The sequence below is a fragment of the Trichoderma gamsii genome, assembly GCF_001481775.2.
Source record: "Trichoderma gamsii strain T6085 chromosome Unknown Scaffold_19.2, whole genome shotgun sequence".
Lineage (NCBI taxonomy): Eukaryota > Fungi > Ascomycota > Sordariomycetes > Hypocreales > Hypocreaceae > Trichoderma > Trichoderma gamsii.
The window spans coordinates 484,941-501,378 of NW_020171356.1; the positions used below are offsets into that span (position 1 = coordinate 484,941).

Below are 16,438 nucleotides of genomic sequence, written 5' to 3' on the forward strand. Positions count from 1 at the left end.
CAGGCCAAGTTCCCAGCAAAACGGTCCATTCGCGATTTCTCCAGAGTATGCTACTGCAGGGCTACGTAAAGCAGACCTGCCCTTTAGATCTCCAAATTTAGGGGCGGTCTCAATGCCTGCCTCCCCGTAATATGAGTGCCGAAATACCCGTCCACAGGGGTGCCGAACTTCCGTGGTAGACCGTTTTGAATTGGCACAGCTGCCCCGTTCATAATAGGCCCGAAGCTGGCTCAAAAACATCACACTTTGTTATATGAACTGCAGCGTCTAGAAGCTACGTTGTATCATGATGACGGCGTCGTTGGGCATATTCCCGGATGATCTTGTGAAGATTTAGGAAAGAGATATTACTGGGAGAGTACACGATCAAGCTCAATTCGGGCCATGACATTGGCCACAAAAGGCATCAACGGCACAGTGGGGCCGGCGATGCAGTAGGATCCATCTGACAACGCAGTCTGTTTCAGCAACATGCACCCAATCTTGAAAACTCCGTTCAATCTGATTAGAAGAATGCAATCTAATTGACGGAATCAGTTGCCGTGCCCCTTGCCTGATCCTTCGGCTTCGTCCGTTGTTAAGGCCTAGATTCCGCGAGCTTCAGAGCTCTGGATGACGACGTACGACGGCGTGAGACTGCACCAGAATAAATGGCAAAACAAAGAGTGGTAAAAGGATCGAGTGTTTCGTATTTAATATACTTCGAACGTGACAAACCAATCTATAAATGCATGTCCTAGGCTATCTTTTTATGTCCTTGTGTCGTTGTGCGCCCTATCGTGTGTAAGCTGACTTACATGTACGTATATGCGCATTCACTCACACAAAATCCTGCCACAGGCGGCACATGGCCCCTAGGAGCAACAGACGTGGTTGGCTGCTTTCACCGCAGATTTAAGGTTATCGAAATAGTTAATAGAAAGATAATCCTATTCACACAGCAGGATGCAACTCCTAGCACATAGGGTGGATAAGGACGCAATCGCCCTTTGTCAACTTTTGTTCCTTGGCAGCGGTGATCCGGCGCGTGCCATCACTTCAGCGCCCGCAAAAAGGAAACATAATCTGATTGAGGATTGTATGCATTATAGATCCAGCGTTACATGCCCGCTGGCGATCTATAAGCGCTTACAGCTTTGGAGAAGAAAAGGGCGCGGGCACGCACCAAAAGATATTAGATCTAGGCTATCATATTACTATTTCTGGTGAGTATGTGACATTAGACATGTGGCTGCTATTTCGGTGGAGCACGGCATATTGTACACGCCCTATACTTGGCCGTATAAGCTTTGCCGTATCCTCGAGCTTAAGACGTGTCATCTTACTCTTGTCATCGCTAGTTGTGCTTAGTACTTCAAGGTAATACTAGAAGGCGTTGCAGCCTGGTATCACCACTGACATATAAGTGCCGAACAAACTCTCCTTCCGCATCGGAAGTCAGATTGTCTTGACAAGATTTCTGCCTGGCCAGGGAAGCTTATCAGACAGGCACCGTCATTGCGCCATGGCAGTCTCATTGTCCAACTCTGGCAGGTAATAGATCTATTACCCTGTATCAGGACATAAAGCGCACAGGCCACCATTTCATATCGTACTATCACAGAGTAATAACACTCGGAGTCGGAGAATAAAATACTATTTTCCTGCTTACATGTGTGTCAACGGCAAATTGTATCGATCCCAGCCAAGGAATTACGTAGTTGCCTTTTCCCACGGTCCAAGTCATTCCCAAGTACGAGTGGAACAACACTTACTGTCCTGTAGAGTAATAAGTGTTTCAGCTGCAACGGAATTCTATACAGCAATACCGACAACCTCTCTGAACTTGACATCAATGGGGCATCCGCTCTGTACTCTCTATTGGAGGAAAAAAACATCAAAGATTTACCACGTGCAGTCCACGTCGCGAATTGACTACACTGGATCCAAAATAACAGTGACATACCACCAGGGCTAGTTAGCACACGAGAAAACGTGCCGCGGTGGATTCCTTCTAGAGTAATCAACCTGTATCAATCGACAGGCCCTTATACTATTGAAATTCAGTTTTACATGCTGCGATAAATGGTTTTGTGCTAAATAATCATGTTTCAAGCTTAATGTTTTCACATGTATTGTTTTCTATTTGAAACCTTTTAGAAAATGTTAACTAGCAAACCAAAGGATTCAGGGTTACTGCTTCTCAGATGCCTAATGAACAAATTGAGAGCGCAACTTCTCAATGCAGCAAATCTTCAGTGCTTACAATCTCCTACATAACAAGATAACACACAGACAACAATGCCGCATTGGTTATATCCTGACTCGAAACTCCACGGCTTGAGTCATTTTCCCTGTCGCTTGTTTCCTTAAACGCTCGCTTAAATTCCCAGCGTCTGTAACATCTCTCAACACAACTCCCATCTAGGCAAGTCTATCAGCGGCATCTCGGCAACCTCAACATAAATATACCTCAACGTACTCTTTTTACATACTTGATCCAGTCAGTTACTCGTTCCTATTTAGGCATCCCTATCCACATCATGGAAAAGTCGGAAGCTCAGTTGTTATAGATACCACGAAGTCTACGAAGTAACTATAAGCTCAATAGATTCCCCGAGGCAACGAGCCCAGCGCCAACCAGCGTCTATTGACCAAGCCGGAAACTCGTGCGTCCCTTTGCGGATGGTCCGCTTGTCCGCGCGGTTCAAGTTCAAGTAGCGGGCCACGGATGCGCTTTTGCTGTTAGGCCCGAAGTGCGAGTGGACCTACTATACGGAGGTTATCCCCTATGGCAGAATCGCTCCGGCCATGGCCATTTATTTCTCTCTGTTTTTTGCATCCTTGCCACGATGCAAGCAGGTAGTGGTTGTAATGCCCTTCTCATTCCCGGTTTTTCGTATAGTAGCGCTGCAGGCTGAGAAGCAGCTTCCCGAGAATGTGGAAAGTGAAGCGCCGATCACACCATGAAGAAGCGAGAACAGAAAAAGACGGCAAGAAAGTCCGGAAGCGAGGAAGACGAATCAGTGTTTGGTGAACAATCCAGAACAAATTGCCCCTGACGCCACCATAGATAGTACCAGAGGCCTTTGTGGGCCGTTACAGCGTCCCATGGGGAACGGCGCTGCTAGACGGGTGCTGTGGCGTTCGTAATGCAAAATACCCAGCCGCCCATACAGTAGTGCAAATTTGATGATGCCGCGGAGAGTCGACTTTTAACGCACCGCGTGTTGTCGGCGGCCGCTTAGAAGACGCGAGCACTTAGAACAGCCCATCCACGGAAAACACCAAAAGAGAAGCAGCTTCCGGAGCAGTACCGAGCACGTGGGACACGAGTGTGGCAGCACTCAGACTCTCCAGCATCCTTCGTCGGCCTTGGGGTTCATGCAAGGCGCTGCTGCGGAACTCGAGAAGCGCTAATGCGGAGATGCCTTATGACGCCAAAGGGGGAATAAACCTGGCTCTTCAGCCAAGTTGGGAGCTTGAAAATTCCATGGAATGGTGTTGAGGCAATGTGTAGGGTGGATTTCAATTAGGTACTATTGGCTGCAACTCGCAAAACATGCAAACTTTTTTTTTCTTGCCCCCTTGGTTCCGAACCATCCATCTCTTTCTTCAAGAGAATATGAGAGGAAGGGCACAACTGGAAGGACATGTACTGTGCCATTTGCGACACTCGCCCGTAGATCGATTCCCCTTTTTGTCAACGGCCGGCTAAACCAATAGCCGAATATATTTTCTCCTTCAATCTGTTGGTCGCTTTTCAGGGGACCACATCAGTTGGCGGGTTTTAGACCCATTGAGGCGCAAGAATATTGGTGCCAAGGAGAAAACGAGTGCGAGCTCCGTTGGAAAAAGCTGAAGAGAAGCTAATGCCGGCTTTCTATGCCGCTGTCCGCCGGTTCCCTCGGCGAGCCTCTGTGCATTGAAAGGCGGTCTAAGTGGATGTACGACGGACTTTGTACGTCTTTCAAAATGCTACCATAATCACAGCATCGTGGTTGGTTGGCCTCGCAGTCATCTCCTGTCGAATTCGAGCAAGAATATAAGCAGGTCTGCTTTGACCCGAAGCCCGTGTACCAGCATGGTTACAGCCTCTGCTTTTGCCATGTTTCAAACAGACAGTGCCAGAGAAGACAAATCTGCTACAGTTTTGATAATTTCGAATAAAAAGGTCGCCACATCTCCGAACTAATCGCGACCTGCTCCAAGTTTCACGGCCGAGAAAAGAAAAAAGGCCCAGCCTAGGGCGGCTCGTCGCCCACTCCATTTTCCATCTTCCCATGGGCGTGGACCCTCCCCCCAGAGCTAAGGAATCTGGGGAAACAGGGGTAGAGCATCACGATGGTGTACGACGAGCGCTACCACAGACCGCCCACACACTCAAGGGTTCCTGGTCAGCAGGCGACTTGAGCCCCCGATTGAGGTTCACAGTCCGGGGCAGTTCGCCAAAGGAAAATTGGCCGGGGGTCGTCTCCCCCGCCATATTTAGAGAAGTTGGGGTAAACCGAGGAGCTTGGGTAGATTGGGGATTTTTGGGGTTCATCATGTAGGGAGATTTCTATAGGCCAGGCTCTTCCGTGTAAGTGGCATAAGGCTGTTGAGTTTGAGACAATAGTTGACTCAAGCACAAAGTTTTGAGCAGTCAGCCGTGAGAACTAAGCATAGATTGATTGACTCGTGCCCGGCAGCATGGGCACACAAGCGACACAGCCAGTGCAAGCATCCGGGGATCCTTGAGGGAAAGTCAACGCGCAAATCTGCCCGGGCTGCTGGGGAGGAAACAAAAAAAAAAATCACACCAAAAGTCCTTGAAAATCGGAATGACGAAGAAGCCATTTCATTCATCACATGGGCGGCCTCCCACGCACAGGACTAGCGTGCATATATGCAATCCTAGCGACGCGGGAAACTATTAGAACGTGTTATAACATCACGAAAGCGACTTAGTTCTCGTTGTTTTCACCACTAAACGGATGGAGCCGGACGAAAACTCGTGCTCCAGTTTCAGGGTTGAGCAAAGATGGGAAATCCCTCCATAATTGTCTGTGACTCAAGGTCAAGGTGCATCTCTAGGCTGCTAGCAGCATGTCGGTCAGGTCAACGTGCATGGGAGACGGGCGAATCAGCGAATGGCAGAGCCGCTATGCCGACATGCATTCCGAGGATTGATGCATCAATTGCGACCCTCTAACCCGCAACGACGCGGTGGGCCCCTGGGGACGTTTGTGCACCTGACCTCGTTTGATATGGGTCCAGGAACAGCCTGTGGTGAAGGGTCCGGAAAGGCTGCTTGGTATGGTTGCTCAAGCGAAGTCCAGTAGGTAGGAGCACACAAGCTTGGCTGGGGCTGGAAGGTCTTTGCTTCTTTCGCCAGCAAGTGACGTGATGGTGCGTTTCTTTGCTAGCTCTTCTGGATGCTGGGGAGCAGGAGCAGGAGCAGGAGCTGGTTCTATTTTTGTTCTCTGTCAATATTTTCAGCCTTTTCTCAGTGACCTCATCGCTTGTTTTATCTTGCTCTCGGTATCTCTGGAACTGTGTCGTTTCAAGTAGTATCTGGCGCTTGGCGACCGGCGTGTTAGTGTTGGGGCCGGCGTTGCTTGAACTTACACAATATTGATCCTTCCTAGATCCGTTAGCAACAGGATGGAATGTCAAGCAAGCGGCACTTGCGCCGTCTAGACGGCTATGACATGAATATGCTGCTATTTCGTCTACTTGGTACAGCGCGCTCTCTTCCGCCATGCGGCCTAGTTTACATAACGGATCACTGTCCGGATGCCACTCAATGGTCTTGCCTAGCTGCATGGCTTGCGCGTGGATATGTGACTGTGCCAATAGCACTGTAGTCGATCACAGCTTGGAGACCCACGGACGATGGACGGCTCGCCGCTCGCTCCTAGTACCAGGAACAGGCTCTCAGGTACTAGAGCTTAGACGGCAGCTTCTCCAAATTCTGATTCACGGACTTGTTTGACGGTATCATTCGACATTGGCGCAGATATTCATGGCAATGATTGTGCTGGAGATGTTATGTTCAATTGTGGACGTAATGTCGTGTTGAATCGAAGAGGTTGGTTGGCCGAGGTACGTGATCCTCTCCATGATCAACATCAAGCCGCTAGATTCTCACAGACCAATTTTCAGGTACAAGCGAGCTTCGACGATCTGGTGCAAGAACTATCAGGGGCTAGAAACTCCAATTGTTTCTAGAACGTATCGAATAGTCAGTATCAAGCCAACAGAGCATCATTGACTTGATGTCGAAGAAATCGAGGTAACAAGTTCCACTCAATTGAAAAGGCGAGCTGCCAGGTCGAATGATTTCGAGTATCACATATCGAGTCAATGGAATGCTTGATGAAAAATCGACTGGGTTGTATCTTGAAATTCGAACTCTTCTGCGGATGTAGCTCAATTGTGAGCAGCAATAGGGAATTGATGTCGAGGTTTCAGTTCCGGGAACCGACATACAGAGAGACTGGGAGAAGAAGGCTTCTGTCTGTCATTCTAGCACAATGACACGCAGATGAGGTCGACCAAATCGAGTGCCGGTGTCTTGTAAACTATGAGAAGAAGAAAAATTGCTCTTTGAAACCATCAGCTCCAGCTCCAACTCAATTGACTTGATATCGCCATAGGCTTGCATATCGAGCAAATAGCCGTCTTTTTACTCTTTCTCGCAACCACGCCACCAACATACGATATGGAGCAGCCCGAAGCTCGCGGCAAAGAGTCGCCATGCAAGAAACCATGTATGCACAAATCATTGGCTTCGTACGATTACCATGTGATATAGAGAGACGCATCAACTTGTTAACAGAGTGTCTTTTGCACTTCCACTCCATACATAAATTGTAGCAACCAACATCAATAGCTCAACAGGTGCCAGATGGGTAGATCAACAGCCATCTCCACTGCAGTTGGGCCGTGGCATCGTCGCCCATTGCAACATGAGCTTTTTCTTCCCTCTAGCGGCATGCCTTATGCAATGCACGAAGCCTCAGGCCGCAGATTGGCTCGCCAGACGACGTCGCATTGATCAGGGGGATGGAGATGGAGACGCAGAGGCAAACACAGCCACAGCAGAAACGGATTCGATTCGCAACCGCAGCAGCTCTCGAACCAGCCCAGAGTGCCGGCTGCGGTGGGACCGGCGAAGATCATTTCATGTAAGTAAGTAAGGTAGGCCAAGATATGGCTGAGTTAAGCGAGTTCAACGTTGGTGGTGGTATGTGCTTGTATCGAGCTGTAGGTGCTTGTACAAGTACATGCAGCATGCGTTGCAGCGATCTGGGTTATTAAGGTAGGGACCCGAGGATGAGCTAGCATCAAGAGCCCAGAACTAATTCTGGTTTATAAAGCTGTGTGGTCGATACACAGGCACTAAAGCAAGAGGATTCAATTAATAATTCACCATTTAAACTCGGTCGAAGCAGCCAATTGTGCTTTAGGCTCAGGCTCTAGGTTAGTCGTGGCTTGATGTCGATGTTGTCGTCGACACTGTCTGGTAGCGGCCGTGTCCCTAGCTCCTTCCAGCACAGCACGTATCGATGTCCGCCTCATCCTCGGGGTTCCTTCCATGATTTATTGCCACGAAATGGGAAGGAAAAGCCCGCCAACTTTCGCATTGTATCGCGTATCTGTTACCCCATCGAATATTCCTTTTGGCAAGAGCACACTAGCCGCTATACGCAAGGTGCCAAGGCAGGTATAGGGAAGTAGGCATATCGCTCCTGCCTGTGCGATTAGGTAGCAGCGTTATCAATGGTTCCTCTGTGGAGACTGCGGATGGATAGCCTTTCCCAGCATCCGTACAAGTCATGAAGCTTATCCGCCAATAAGTCTGGGATTTCTCTGACAAGCATTGTTGTTTCTCTGACATGTCCCCGGGCTGAAGCATTGTCTCTACTAGGTAGCAAAGCAATTACCGCACTCCGTAACATCATGAAGGACTTGATAGAAGCACCTAACAACTGTAGCAGGCTCAGAGCTCTGTACGTGCGGCATGAGTCTGGACGCTTACAGAAGTGATGACACCGTGCCAGTCCCCTAACAACAGACCTGCATGAGGCTTTCCTCGGCCCAGGTACTTGTTGGTACCTGGCGTTAGGAGCCTCTAAAGCGTCGGCCACGCGCTCGCACCGTGCCCTCTGGCCAACCACGCTGCAGATGGCCTAGAGCCAGACGGGCCAAGCGCGTGATCAGAGCCCACTAGAGCCAGAACTTCTGCGCAGCGCTCAGCGGCTGCTAGCCTGGCCGCTAGTCAGCTTCTGGGCACAGCGACGTATCGATAATCGACTAATCGCCTGTTAACTCGCTATCAGCGCCAGCTAGCACTTACTCGCGAGCGCTGCCGTCTCCACGCCAATGGATTGCGCCAGCGGTTATTCCTGGGCTTGGGTCGCAATTTCGCCGTGCGTCTTGTCTGCTCGCTGGGCTTCTGCGGCATCCCAATCCTGAAGCAGAACTGAGCACATCGCCGGTGGAACCAACGCCCACAGGACGAGGTCCACGGATAGGTCCGCTCGCTCATGCGTGCACTGCAGCGACCAAGGTATTGGCTGCGACGCTCCAAATATGGCAGAGCCCGGCCAGGGTGCTGGCAAGCGACTCAATCTTTGCCGCACAGGCACTAGCAGCGATGCGTTGAGGATTAGGGACTGGGCTTAACGATATGTAGGTACAGAAGTGCACTCTCGTCGTGTGGTTGGACGCGACCAGGCACTGTATCCGCGACTTGTTACGAGCAGGAACTGGGCGCAGTGAGCACGCAGCAGCGCACCCCTGCCACGAGTATCTTGTACAGTGTGCCCAGCGATTCACGTACAGGTGGGTGGGCTGGCGATAAATGGTACGCCGAGCGGGATAATTGCCTCGTCGGAGTCATCCCGGGATGCGAACAAGTCGACGAGCTGCTGCTGGAAGTGGCTGGACCAGGATGTTCCCTGCATGTACACGAGAGTACGCAGTACGTCTCATTGAAACTGCAAGTTTATACAGCGAATTGGATCGGTAGCAACACTTGCGAAATGATGAGAAGAAATCAACAACATGAGAGCCGGGGAGTCTGAGCTGCCGCTGCAGTCTCGATCCGGCCAGATCCACGCCGGAGGCGGTGTTATTAGCGGCAGCCCTTGAGCCTCACACTGTCCGAGATGACGAAGTACCTGCTAGCACAGGTATCTGGGTTCCATTCTTACATGGCAGCTTGGATGCCGTTCTGGGTACCTCCGTGCCTGTATAGCAAGAGTCAGCCGGAAGCTGGTCGAACAGAGCAAGGCAGGGTGGAGCTGGCTGAACTTTGGAACAGTCGGTTATAAGGCAATTGGATGGGCGAGAAGAGAATGAGAACCAGGCGTTTGCAACATGCGGGTATTGAAAAGAGGCCGCAATCGGATAAGGCTGCTTCATGCGACTTGAGCGATTCCTCGAGCTCTTGTACACGCAGGCGTCAAATGGGCGCAGCGGTACAAGAATTGAATTCGACCGATTCGCCGTAGTGCGAGATACGGAAGCAGAACTCGGCCCCAGCACTGACAGTACTTGGTACCTTATCTCTGCAAATGAATCTCCCATGATATGATTTGATGCAATGGCAACGACTCCGGACAAGGATGAAAAGCCTTTTTCCGCCGTGGCACGGAAGCTGGTTTCGATTTGCTGCGTATTCGCGCTGTGGCGGCCAGGCACAAATGGTCGAGGGTGTGTGGCCGCTGCCGTCTAGCGTGAGCCTGACGAGAAGAACTGCTGCCAATGCCCAATCTTGCCATGCCAGTAACGACGCAGGTATTTGCCTCCTAAAAAGGCTGATGCGATGCGTCCATCCGCGTCATCCGCGGGTACCCATGGCTTTGCGCTTCAAGAAACAGCCCAATACGACACCCAGCAGAGGCATTAATTCGTGCGTCTGGATTCGAGATTTTATTGCTTTTTTTGTGCAAAAAAATGGCCTTTATCAGGCAACGGCAGCATGACTTCAGAGCGCATCCAGCGCAGGCGGCCACACCCTGCTGCAGGTTACAGTGCAGGACAGTGTGAGTGGCTCCGCCAGAGCACGGCGTATACAGTACATGCAGCCGCTAGCGCCAGCCCAGCGTGTATCTTCCCAGGGCCCGGCGCAGCGCAGGTACTTGCCGTCATCCCACCAATGCAGGATGGGATGAGCAGCTGATGCGTGCGACATTCCTCGTACATGTTTCTAGCAGTGCGACTCTGCTGCAGGCATGCCTATTCGTACCTAGAGCTATTGAATAGTGCTCTGTAGTAATAGCACCTACATATGCGTACATATTAATAGCCCACTAGGTACTGTACATACATATTGATCCTTACCGTTCGTTGCAGGGCATTTCCCTCTTCTGCAGCAGCTGGCCCTGGCCCCTGCCGATTGGACGCCGTCGAGCCTGCTGGGACCCGCGCGCCGTTCGACCAACATGCGTTCGGCGCCTTCGCGGTACGTACCTCAAGGTACCGCCAGCGGTACAGGCCCGTAGCTCGTGAGTATTCGTACATGCAGGCGACGCACCGTGCGAGCCCCGCCCAATCCCCACGGCAAGCAGCGGCCCGCTGTAGCCCTCCCAGGCTGCCCCGTCCCAGGCCTCTACGGCGATTGCTCCAGCGGTCTCCGGCGTGCTCTGGCGCCGGCAGCGCACTGTGAGGCCCTGGTCCGGGCTAGCGGGCGCAGCAGAACAGGCGGCTGGACCGCACAGTTTGGTCACTGTGTCGCCGCATGGTGGGCGACTCGCAAGTGCCCTTTCGTCGCTCGTCCGTCGCCAAACCTCTTCCACTCTTCCTCTGCTCTGTCTTGCTCAAGCAGCATCTTTTTTTTGTCTCTGCTTCGCCGTTCGACCTGAGCGACGCCCAAGCCGCTGTTCTGTGTGCAAACCTCTGCTTGGGATGCTTGTGGTCCTCGCGGGAACGCGCCACGCCCTCACGCCCCGTTATTGTTAATCAGGTATTTCCTCTGTTCTGTGACTCGGCGCTTTTCTGTCGTGCTGAGGCTGGCAGCTTCCGCCCCTCCATTGTTCTGCTACGACCTCCCCGCCAAAAAACAGTCATCGCGCGCAGCTTGCAGCTCGGCTCAACCACCCCGCGAAGCGCCCTGCAGCAGCTGTTCTGCTCTCTCTCGCCGTCGCCAGCCTCGCTCCCCCGTCTGCGAACGGCGGCGTTCTTCGGCGGTGTCTTGCCATGGTGATGAATGATTCAGGCCACAGGGTGTCGCGCGCCTCCAACATGTCCAACTCAACCACTGCCGGCGCCAGCGTTGGCGGCAACGCTGCCCCCAACGCAGACGACTCTGGTGAGCATCTCTCTCTGGTCGCCGGCGCCTGCCTGTGCCCCTCCAGCTCCCCTCCAAAGGACAGACCCGCACCCAAAAGCCTCTTTTCCAGCCAAATAAGCTTCTCTTCTGACAGCTGACCATGTTGCTGCTTGTTTCCAGCATCTACGATTACCGTCAACACGACGCCCAAAGCCGCGCCGAATTTCCCTCCGCCCAAGACCGACAAGCCGCGCCCGCACGTCTGTTCCACCTGCCAGCGCTCCTTTGCCCGATTGGAGCACCTGAAGCGCCATGAGCGCTCCCACACAAAGGAGAAGCCGTTTGAGTGCCCCGAGTGCTCGCGATGCTTTGCCCGCCGCGACCTGCTGCTCCGTCACCAGCAGAAGCTGCACCAGACGTCGACGCCCTCGGCACGGCCTCGAAACCGCCGCGAGTCGACCAGCGGCGTGCCCCCGGGCCAGAGCCGGGCTCGCAAGAACAGCGTTGCGGGCGCCAGCCAGGCCGCGGCGGCCAGCAACAACAACCCCGGCTCCAACACCATGCGTCCGCGTGCAAACACCATCAGCCATGTTGACGGCGCCGCCATGCAGATGATCGCCTCGGCGAATGCATCCGTTGCTAGGAGCATGCACGGCGGACACAGCCGCCACCCCAGCCTGGCCGGCCTGCCCATGCACAACTTCGACCAGGTCTTCACGGGCATGACCATGGCCGCCATGGGCCAGAGAGCCATGATGCACGGCCTCCCCAAGCTGGAGACGGGCCAAATCGGCGGTACCGATTTTGAAAACGCCCTCCGCACAGCGCCTCCTCTCGCGGCCTTTAATCCCGAGTTTGATTTCGAAAGCATCCTGTTTGGGCCGGGCACCACCATCAACCCCAACGCCCTTCACTATAATGATTCCCCTCCCTCGATGGTAATGGAGCAGGCCTCCCCGTTCGCTTCGGCCATCAGCGATGTGCCGCCGAACCCAACCTTTGACGACACATTTGACTGGCTGAGCGGCTTCGACCATCAAATGTCGTTTCAGACAAACGAAAATGTGGTGGACGAGTCGAGCCCGTCGGCGCTGAGCACGACGAGCCAGAGTGGGATTAGCGATGTCATGGTGGATGGATCAAATCACCCTGTTCCGGCCGGGACGAGTACCATGTGGCAACCCTCCGTGATGGGCCCCCCGCAGATGCCGAATCCCTTTGCGATGGATCTGAATGGTTCAGTCTTCCCGGATCTCCTCAATGGAGCTCCTTTATCACCTCAGCCAGCTACTCAAAAGATCAATGACCCATACTTCTCCACGCCCCCACCATCGCTGAGCTCGTTGAGCCCAAACGTCGTATCTGGACTGAACACGCAGAGCATGAACCACACCCTTGGCTTCAATGCCGGCCCGGAAACCCCATCGTCCCTCAACGGCGTCGTTAACCATGGCGCTTCGCCCGTAACCACAATTACAGATGCCACTAGGACTACCATTGTGAATATCCTCTCCCAGTGCCTGCCCTTTGGAGGCCGTAAATACTCCTTTACCTCTCATACCTCACCGCAGTCGCCGCAGTTCCCATCGTCGTCATCCGCCGGGTCCACCCCTTCTGTTCCGGCTGTCAACGTGCCCAGTACCCAGAATCTACAGCGTTATGTCTCAGCCTACATTACTTATTTCCATCCCCATTTTCCCTTTTTGCACCTGCCCACGTTGTCCTTTGATATGTCCACGTCCTCCTCGAGCGGGCGTCAGAATGGTGTAGGCGGTAGTGGATGTCTGGTGCTTGCGACGGCTGCCATTGGCGCCTTGTATGAAATGGAGCACGCTCAATCCAAGGAACTCTTCAATATGGCTAAAAAGATGATCTTTTTCTACCTCGAAGAAAGACGCAAAGCAGATGTTCGCAAAGCAGATAATATCCGACGCAGCTCGCACAGCGAATCCGACCACCACCAACACTCGCAATCTTCGCCCTCTCAAGGTAGGGATAGCTCGGCGCACACGCCCGTCTGGCTCGTCCAGGCCATGCTGCTCAACGTCGTGTACGGCCATAACTGCGCCGACAAGACCATTAGTGACATTGCCTCGACACACTGTGCAGCGCTCGTCAGCCTCGCCCAAGCCGCCGATCTGCTGCGCCCTGAACAAGACGACTCCGAAGATGCCCGGATGAATGATGACTCAACAACGTGGAACAGGAAAAGTGAAGCCGAGGAGCGACAAGAGTGGCTGCACTGGAAGCGGAAAGAGGAGCGCAAGCGCACGCTCTACGCCGTCTTCATCATGTCCAGCCTTCTCGTCGCCGCCTACAACCACACTCCGGCGCTGACCAATTCAGAAATCATGCTGGATCTGCCTTGTGATGAAGAATTCTTCGCGGCCGAGTCAAGCTCCGCCTTCTTCGCCAAGGGTGGAGTCGAGGCCGCCAACCACAACAGACTCAGGTTTGCCGATGCTCTCGGAGAGCTCCTGCGCACAAACGAGCGACAGCAGAAACATATGGCTGCGCTAAACGGCGGCCGGCTCTCGCCAGCAACCCTTCCGCCGTCTAATCTGAAGCCTAGCACTTTTGGCTGCTTGATCTTGATTAACGCGTTGCACAACTACATCTGGGAAACCCGACAGAGGCATCATAACAAAGTCTGGACCAACGAGGAGACCGAAAAGATGCACCGGCACATTGAGCCAGCTTTGAAGGCGTGGCAAGCAGCCTGGTCCAGTAACCCGAAGCACTCCGTGGAGCGTCCAAACCCATTCGGAATGGGACCACTCTCCGCCGACGCAATTCCTTTACTAGATTTGGCATACGTGCGGCTTTTTGTCAATCTGTCCAGGTCAAAGGAGAAGTTTTGGCAGCGAGATTGGGATGGCATGGCAGAGGAATTGGCCCGGGGAACGGAGATTGTGCAGCATGCCGAGCACTCCCCATCATCCAACGTTGAAGCGGTCGGCAACGATGCCTTTGACAGCACCCTCTTTACTGGCTCTCCTTCGATTCCGCCATCAGCAATGGACCTCTCGAACAACAAATCTCCCTTTGCCAGCGGCTCTCCCTTTGCTACTCGAACCATCTCTCGCCGCGAGCGCCATCTGCGGAAAGCTGCCTTTTATGCGGCCGATTCGTTGGCCATGTCGGATAAGCTTGGAGTGACTTTTGCTGATTTCACCAGTCGTGAACTGCCCCTGCAATCCGCCATGTGCGCTTTCGATTGCGCGCAAGTTCTTGCCGAGTGGGTTGCCACTGTACAAGATAGAGTTGGCCGCTATCTGGGAATCCTTGGCCGAGATCCTATTGATGGCACATCGATGCCTGCCCTCATGCTGCTGGAAGAGGAGGATGTCCAACTGATAGACAAGATACATGCAGTGCTGTCCTCGGCAGAGATGAAGATTAGTATGGATCTCATGGGCAGCTTGAATTCTGACGACGGATACAATGGCGGCTTCGCAACCAAGATCCTTCGTGTCACTTCTCAGATGCTGGACAAGGCCGCTGTTTGGCCAGTTACTCACCTGATGTCCCGATGCCTTGACGTTCACGCCAATCATATGCGAGTTAGGACAGACAAGTCGGTCCTGGCAACGGATTAAAGAAGTGGGGAGGGAACTGATGGATTGCAGCTCGAGATTGGAGAAGGCGATTTCCTCGATGCCCGCTACTTCAGGATGCGCCGACCAGGGAGGAAAAAAGAAGGAAAGGGAAAATGTTGGAGCCCTCAGGAGCTTGACGGCCAGTCCTTCAACAGGGAATCAACTCTACGATTCTGGGTGTCTATACAATTAGACATCACCACGGCCGCTCATTATCATGCTGGGCTTTGGAAGTCGATTCAAATCTAGTCTTTGGACAGTTTGACACCTGATTGTGCTCTACTCACAAGGGGAAAAAAAAGAAGACGGAAAGAAATGTAAAACAACCTTGTATCATCCTGTTCGCTGAAATTCAACAAGTGAAAGAACGCGGCTTTGGCTCACATCAATCTTGACTCGAGCATCACACTACCTTCCCATCCTCGAACGAAATGGTTTCATGTTTTACGCTTTCCAACGAATTAGTTGATGATATATACGTTCAATCCAGAGCAGGAGAGCGCCTGGTTTTAGAACTGTCGATATTGGGGGTCATGTCTTTAATGTGTTGTAAGTTATATGGCAGGAGGCTTGGCTGGTTGTCAAAATCAAAGTACGAGAAAAGGCCCATTACACGAGTTTATGAAATCAGGGCGATTGAGTTCCTGCAGCATGGCGTTAGCAGACAAGGCTCTGTACTCAACGACGCATGGCAAGATTGGGATGCTGGCCGCAGGTGTTGCAGAACCAACATTCAATCAGAACAAGAAAGGATATCTGGTTAATGCGGAATTGGATTCGAGTTGTGAGGAGGGAAAAAAGCTATCCTCTCATGCTAGATCAAAAGACATGCGGATATTATTACTATTGGTCTTGTATTATTGATTCCCCAGGCTAAAAAGATTCTTTTTTCTTTGGAGCCAGAGTGCGCGGGATGCCTCATTTTGCCTGAAAGGCATTCATTATCTTATATATATATCTATATCTATATCTATATACTTTGCTTCTTCTTTTAGTATGGGGCTGGGCCGCAATGGGAGTTGGAAAGGACTTTGTATTTTATAACTTTAACATAATAATAGGGAACTTGTGAATTTTAAGACCTGTTTGTTTTATTTTGATGCTTGTTTCTGTGTTTGTGAGAGCTTGAACTTTCAACCCGTGTGTGTATTTGCTCCCTATATGCTGCGAGCGAGCTGCGAAGAAGTCCTTCGGCTGCGGCCAAGAAATTTGGCTTACTTGTGCATTCTCGTAAACGTGAAAAAACCGAGTCACGCGGTTATGCGGAGGGAAAAAAAATTCCTTGCATTTAAATATGACTCAATTGGTGACACACGAAATCTTTAATGCTGCCTGGCTGGCGGTTTCGAGTTTCAGTGACTAATGCGTGTTAAGAGCCTCAAGAATGACTAAGGTACGCGAGGCTGATTCTGGTGCGCGGACCACATGTCGACAGGCTGTTTACATACGTACATAAAGAAACCACCTTTACAATCATTGCTTTTACGACTTACAATACGAAACACGATATTTCTTCCTCCGGTATTGGACAACGAGACGTTTAAGCATAAGCATAAGCGTCATTTTTTCTCTCCGCTATAAAATCGAGTCTCAAACA

The 16,438-nt window shown here is 52.0% G+C and overlaps 1 protein-coding gene across 1 annotated transcript; it reads left to right on the forward strand.

Moving 5' to 3' along the window:
* Window positions 1-9,952: 9,952 nt before the first annotated feature.
* Window positions 9,953-14,841, forward strand: TGAM01_v205945 (zinc finger protein ADR1; the record flags this gene model as incomplete). The annotated part of the gene is made up of 5 exons (XM_018802963.1): window positions 9,953-10,016; window positions 10,327-10,435; window positions 10,499-10,746; window positions 11,057-11,281; window positions 11,423-14,841. 5 exons carry the CDS (start codon window positions 9,953-9,955, stop codon window positions 14,839-14,841), a joined length of 4,065 nt encoding a protein of 1,354 aa, XP_018663729.1.
* Window positions 14,842-16,438: the final 1,597 nt, after the last annotated feature.